This window comes from Triticum dicoccoides, chromosome 7A (genome assembly GCF_002162155.2).
Source record: "Triticum dicoccoides isolate Atlit2015 ecotype Zavitan chromosome 7A, WEW_v2.0, whole genome shotgun sequence".
NCBI classification, from domain to species: domain Eukaryota; kingdom Viridiplantae; phylum Streptophyta; class Magnoliopsida; order Poales; family Poaceae; genus Triticum; species Triticum dicoccoides.
Window position 1 is genome coordinate 187,310,719 of NC_041392.1, and position 6,395 is coordinate 187,317,113.

Genomic DNA, 6,395 nt, shown 5'->3' on the forward strand with positions numbered 1-6,395 from the left:
CGTTGCAGCATCATTGGGCACATCATCTGGTTCCTCTTGATCTTCAACAACTTCCCTCGTTGCAGCATCACCGTATTCAGGGGGCACATAGTTGTCATCGTCCTCTTCTTCTTCGTCGTCTTCCATCATAACCCCTATTTCTCCGTGCCTCGTCCAAACATTATAGTGTGGCATGAAACCCTTGTAAAGCAGGTGGGTGTGAAGGATTTTCCGGTCAGAGTAAGACTTCGTATTCCCACATTTAGGGCATGGACAACACATAAAACCATTCTGCTTGTTTGCCTCAGCCACTTCGAGAAAATCATGCACGCCCTTAATGTACTCGGAGGTGTGTCTGTCACCGTACATCCATTGCCGGTTCATCTGCATGCATTATATATAATTAAGTGTGTCAAAAACCATTACAGAACATCATGAATAGATAATTAAGTGACCAAATTAATAGAAGTTCATCATCACATTAAAACCAAAGTACATACATAGTTCTCATCTAACAACATATAGCTCTCCAGAACATCTAATTAATTAAACCATACATTGAAACTATGTAAAACATTTCAATGCGAAAACAAATGCGATCATAATCGCAACCAAGGTAACAATTGATCCAACGGCATAATGATACCAAGCCTCGGTATGAATGGCATATTTTCTAATCTTTCTAATCTTCAAGCGCATTGCATCCATCTTGATCTTGTGATCATCGATGACATCCACAACATGCAACTCCAATATCATCTTCTCCTCCTCAATTTTTTTATTTTTTCCTTCAAGTAATTGTTTTCTTCTTCAACTAAATTTAACCTCTTGACAATAGGGTCGGTTGGAATTTCCGGTTCAACTACCTCCTACATAAATAAAATCTATGTCACATTGGTCGACATAATTGTCATTAACAATAAATGAACCAAATAGTTATAAAAAGATAATATATACCACATCCGAATCATAGACAGGACGAGGGCCGATGGGGGCGGATACCAAAACCATCGCACTATATAATAACAAGCAATAAAATAGTAAGAAAATTAGACAAGTATCTATCTAAAGTAAGAATTTTTTTTCTTTCAGAAAGAAGATAAGAACAAGAGGCTCACCACGGTGGTGCCGGCGACGAGATCGGCGCGGGTGATCGACGGTGGTGAAGACGGGAATGGGACGTGACGGGCCGCTAAACCTAGACAAATCTCGAGGAAAATGGAGTTTTGAGGTCGAGCTTCGACAAGAGAAAGCTTAGCTAGTGTGGCTCGGGCATTTCATCGAACACCTCATGTGCATAGGAGGTGAGCTAGAGCACCACAAAGCCCTCCCCTCGCCGGCCAGAGAAAAATAGAGCTCTAGAGTGCTCTGCTCGCGGGTAGGCACCTCATTGGTCCCGTTTCGTGGCATGAACCGGGACTAAAGGGCAGCCTGTGGTCCCGGTTCAAGCCACCAACCGGGACCAATTGTGGTGGGCCAGGAGCGAGGCCCATTGGCCCCGATTCGTCCCACCAACCGGGACCAAAGGAGCCACACGAACCGGGACCAATGCCCCCACGAGGCCCGGCAGGCCCCTGGCCTCACGAACCGGGACCAATGCCCCCATGGGTCCCGGTTCTAGACTGAACCGAGACTAATGGGTTGACCCGGCCTGAACCAAAACCCTCTTTTCTACTAGTGGTAGATCCGGCAGATGGACACCACGCGGTGTCTAGATATGGCAAGGCTGAGGCCGCTTGAGAGGTTCAAGACCCGGGGCCTTGAGATCTGGAATGAGTACTGCTAGAACGACCCACGGTCCACGTCCATCACCCTCCGCTTGCACAAGGGAACGACCATCACCATCCAGTGTCGCTTGTCGTGGAGGGGTGTCGCCTTCTCCACCCGTGGCAGTCACCTCGTCTTCTTGAGCCTGCACTAGAGATTATAGGGGGCATATCAGGTGCAGCCCCTCAGGTGCTCCCATGATACAAACTCCCGTGGGGCGGTTGGATATGAGATCCCAAGGTTACCAGCCGAGATGTTGGACTTGCGCGCAATTATTTGCCTCCTGGAGTTCTTTTTTGTGATTTTGCCGAAGCTCCTCACATGACCCTTGGATCTCAAATCCAGCGGTTCACAGGAGCTTGTATTATAGGAGCACTTGAGGGGCTAGAGCACCTGATATGTACTCGAGAGCGGACAGCAGAGTGACGAGGACCTCACTGCCACCTTCATCGATGGCAATACAGTTTCCCGATAGGCGCCTCTGGCGGCAACGAGGGAGAGGGACAAAGGGCGGGGCCTGCCGGAGGCTAATGTTTGGTTGTCGCCCCGACGAGAGCGACGTGGACCCGAAGGGGTATCGTGGTCACGAAATAGTAGTGTGATGGGTGCTTAGGGCATGTACAATGGTTCTATCTTAAGAGTGTCACGTAGGATAAATAATGAGGTGGAGGAGAGAGAAATCATAAGAGAAGGCTTGTCTTATCTTATTTAAGAAAAGACAAGAGATGATCTCTTAGCACAATTTGTCTCACCATGTTTTTAGGAACAACCAATTATTAAAGATAAGGCTAAAAGATGACCCATTGTAGACATGTTTTTTTGTCATCTCTAATTTACATGCAAAACTTAAGATAAGACTATCTTATCAACCATTGTATATGCCCTTAGCAATTAACAGAGAGATAAGATGATAAATACACACCTCAGATGAGGAGTTGCCCAAATGGGCCGAGTTAAGTAGGAGCGAAGGAACCCCAACCAGGTATAGCCCCACGAAGTTTCCAGGAAAGAGCCGCAGTTACCACTTTACCACACTGTCTTAATGGAGGCCGTGTACATATGCTTCCGTTTCTTGTTTCTTGTGACACTCTAGCTAGGCCGATCGTGTGTACAAATGTCACTAGACAGTCCAATCTTCTCCAGCTAGCAGCGTGAAAGCATTCCTCTCCTCAGTAGACGCCTCGCCACGCACACCTTTGGAACAATGTGATAAAAGGGAACCATTTATGTAGTGCGGCCACAAGAAGCACGGTTGGTAGCAGAGGACAGACCATGGCACGCCACCGATTTGGCATCCAAACAAGGCTCATTACCACGCACCTCTCATCATCTCCCATTTTCACCACGGCCGCCATTGATGCATGCCCAATCAAGCTTTCGTCCAGTTGTCTCCGCTGTCAAAGAGGCGAAGAGCGGGACGGGCCACCAGCTAAGCAGCGCACAAATAGCATCCCGTCACAAATTGCATGCATTGATTCACCCCACTCGAAAAAATACAGCATTAACTCATTGTCGTAGTAACATTATTAAGCATTTCCATATCCTGCTGCATGCACACCCACCCACCCTTCGTGCGTGCGTATCTCCGTGTACAGTGGCGTGCGCGCGCGTCTGACGACGTGTCCCCACCTCGTATCGCCTCTCGCACGGTGGTTCTGGCTCCGGCCGGACCACGTGAGGCTCACGCGGCAGCTTCATCGTAGTATATCTAGGGGCCTGGCCTAAACCCTTCCTCCCCCTCTCCATACACCAGCGGTCCAGCGAGCGACACGGGAGGAGCGCGCGCGGTAGTAGTCCTTCCCCGGCGCGCAGCGGTGCACCATGGCGTCCACCGGAGCCGTCCCCTGCTCCGTCCTCCTCCTGCTGCTCCTCTGCGCGTTCCCGCTGTGCCAGGGCCAGGCCGGACGGCACAACATCACGGAGATCCTCGCCGCCGCCAGCCCGGACTTCACCCAGTTCAGCGCCGCCCTGGCCGGCGCGAACCTCAGCGCCGAGATCGACGCGCGCAGCCCCGTCACCGTCCTCGCCGTCGACAACGCCGCCGTGGCGCGGCTCGCGGAGCGGCGCCTCCAGCCGGACGCCCTCGCGCGCGTGCTCTCCCTGCACGTCCTCCTCGACTACCTCGGCGACGCCAGGCTCCGCACCCTCGACGGCGGGTTCAGGCAGGCCGCCAGCCTCTACCAGGCCCACGGCGCGCCGGGGGCCGCCGGCATCGTGAACATCACGCGGGGCGGCAAGGACGACCACGTCTCGTTCCGGCCAGCGGAGGGGGTGAACGGGACAGCCGCCGTGTTCTACGTGAAGTCGGTCAAGGAGGCGCCCTGGGACATCGCCGTGCTGCAGGTGAGCGACGCCATCTCGTCCTTCACCGCCGAGGCGAAGGTGCCCACGCCGCCGGCCCCGGCCCCGGCTCCTGCTCCCAAGGCGCCTGCGCCTGCGCCTGCTCCTCTGGCGCCGGTCGTGGCCCCTGCACCTGCTAAGGCCCCGGCGGCCCTGCCTCCGTCGCCAAAGAATCACACCGCGCCACCGCCGAAGCCGGCCAAAGAGCCCGTGCCTTCCCCAACGCCCGTGGTGGAGACGCCGGCGGAAGAACCTGGGGCGGACGGAGACCAGCCGCCTGCCGACGAGCACAAGAGTGGCGCCAGCGACTCGGAGCCGTGGAGCCTCGGCGCGGTGGTGGCGGTGGCCGTGCCGGTCGTCGTGTTTCTGCTGTGGTGAGCAATCTGTGCTTGGAATGAATGCCCGCTGTCAGGGGCGCTGGATCCCGCGATTAGTGCTCGCTCTTACCCGATGGAAACAGTGGTTAATGAGCGCTGGTTATCGCTGGCAGATTTGAGCAGAATAATTGGACGATGCTCGCGTTTAGTCAAGGAGTGCATGGCTATGTTTGAATTGTTGCTAGTAATTTATTTCTGCGTTGCATGGACCGAGCTCTAGACTTTCCGATGAATCTTGCAAATCCACCTTTTTCTTTTCTTTGAGGGATCTTGCAAATCCACCTTTGTAAAACAAGGAAGAACACCCATTTAGCAAGGGGGTCTATCGACAAAATTCAAACCTACTCTTGCACGATCACATGGAAACCGATCGATCCAACCGCATTAGTTCATCACATAGGAAATGTTTACTTTTAGGGCCTCTTTGGATTGAAGGATTTTCATAAGAATATTGAAGGATTCCAATCCATTGGATTTTTTCCTAAAGAAGCCCTTTGGATCAAAGGAACCACACCTCCAAAATTCCTATGGATGCATTCCTACACCTCAATCCTATAGGAATTTCAACATCCACTATAACCTCTTTTTTACACTGATTCGCGTAGGATCGAGACACTTTTCCTGTGTTTTTCTTGTGTTCCATCCAAATGACCATTCTTGTAGTTTTCCTCTATTTTGTAATCCTCTGTTTTGCACCTACAATCCCGTCAAATTCCTGTGTTTTTTGAATTCCTTTGTTTTCTAATCCTGTGATCCAAAGAAGCCCTTACGGAAATGATGTACAGTGTACGTTCTCTGGAAGCCGATCTCTCGTGCGGCCAATCCCAGCCACAAATCTCAACACGGTGACAATTGCGGCGGGTGCATTGTTCGTTCCATTGCACCCCCTGCGCAAAGCACACAAAACTTTCGATCCCTGTAGCAATCTGAGGGAACAACGCAAGCCCCGTCTTATCCCTTACTCTTCCCCTCAAAATCACATCCGGATGGCAAATTCTTTATCTAGCACATCCTCCAAACTAGCATGGACTGATCATCAATCTCACCATACTACCACAGGCACCAAACTAGCATTCAACTGACATGGAAAACATTTACATCTACCAAAACACTATGAGCATCATCATTAACGACAATCAAAACCTATCATACTACCAAAACGGCATCACTAGTATCTGTTCTACCACATCCTCACACACCATCATGAAGCAATAGTCTAATCTACCACATACTCACATATCTAAGCTACAACAAGGTCACAGATCTACTCTACAACGAGTAGGGAGTGATGTTACTTATAGCCATCGGAGTAGCGAGGCGGAGTCGTCAATGAACAACTCGGAGAAGAGGAGGAAGAAGAATCGCCATTGCCAACCATCGTCGACCGGAGAAGATGGCGCAACTTACCTACTTGTCGATGAAGAAGAACCCTAGGAGGGAGTGCTCGAAGGGGAAAGGGAAATGACGGCGCGGGTTCAGACGGTGAGCCGAAGGTAGGTAAATAGGGCGAGCAGTCGGCAGGAGATGACCGTATTACTCCCATCGATTTTTTGGGGACGCCTGCAAGCATGTGTCATCTTCCTATTCACGTGAGCTCAGCATCGCGTTGCCCCTACTTGCACGAGACGAGTCTGGCTGAGTGGAAACTAACAATTATATTGTTACTCGGAGGCCTAACTAAGAGGTGCTTTGAGATTCGTGTGAGCCAAGATTTTGATGCAACCTACCTGACCAAACGGTCCAAAATTACATCCATGCACCTAACCAAACACGTCCATAGCGGCGCTTGAGACAAGACGAGAAGCGGCACGACTCACAACTCGACGGCGGGGCAGGTGAGTTGCCTCTACGCCCTACTCCTCCTTCTATCTTCTCTCCAGCGAGCCTCAGGATGTCCTCATGCACCCTCTCTCCCAGCGCCAGTCTACTTCG

General features: G+C 51.4%; 1 protein-coding gene across 1 annotated transcript; it reads left to right on the plus strand.

Moving 5' to 3' along the window:
• The first annotated feature begins 3,370 nt into the window (after positions 1–3,370).
• LOC119330344 (fasciclin-like arabinogalactan protein 1) lies at positions 3,371–4,727 on the plus strand. Its single transcript, XM_037603452.1, has one exon. The coding sequence runs from the start codon at positions 3,568–3,570 to the stop codon at positions 4,462–4,464; it is 897 nt and encodes a 298-aa protein (XP_037459349.1). The 5' UTR covers positions 3,371–3,567; the 3' UTR covers positions 4,465–4,727.
• Positions 4,728–6,395: the final 1,668 nt, after the last annotated feature.

What these genes read in the sequence shown, in the direction of transcription:
- LOC119330344 (XM_037603452.1), top strand. Translation starts at nt 3,568, where the DNA reads ATGGCGTCCACCGGAGCCGTCCCCTGCTCCGTCCTCCTCCTGCTGCTC.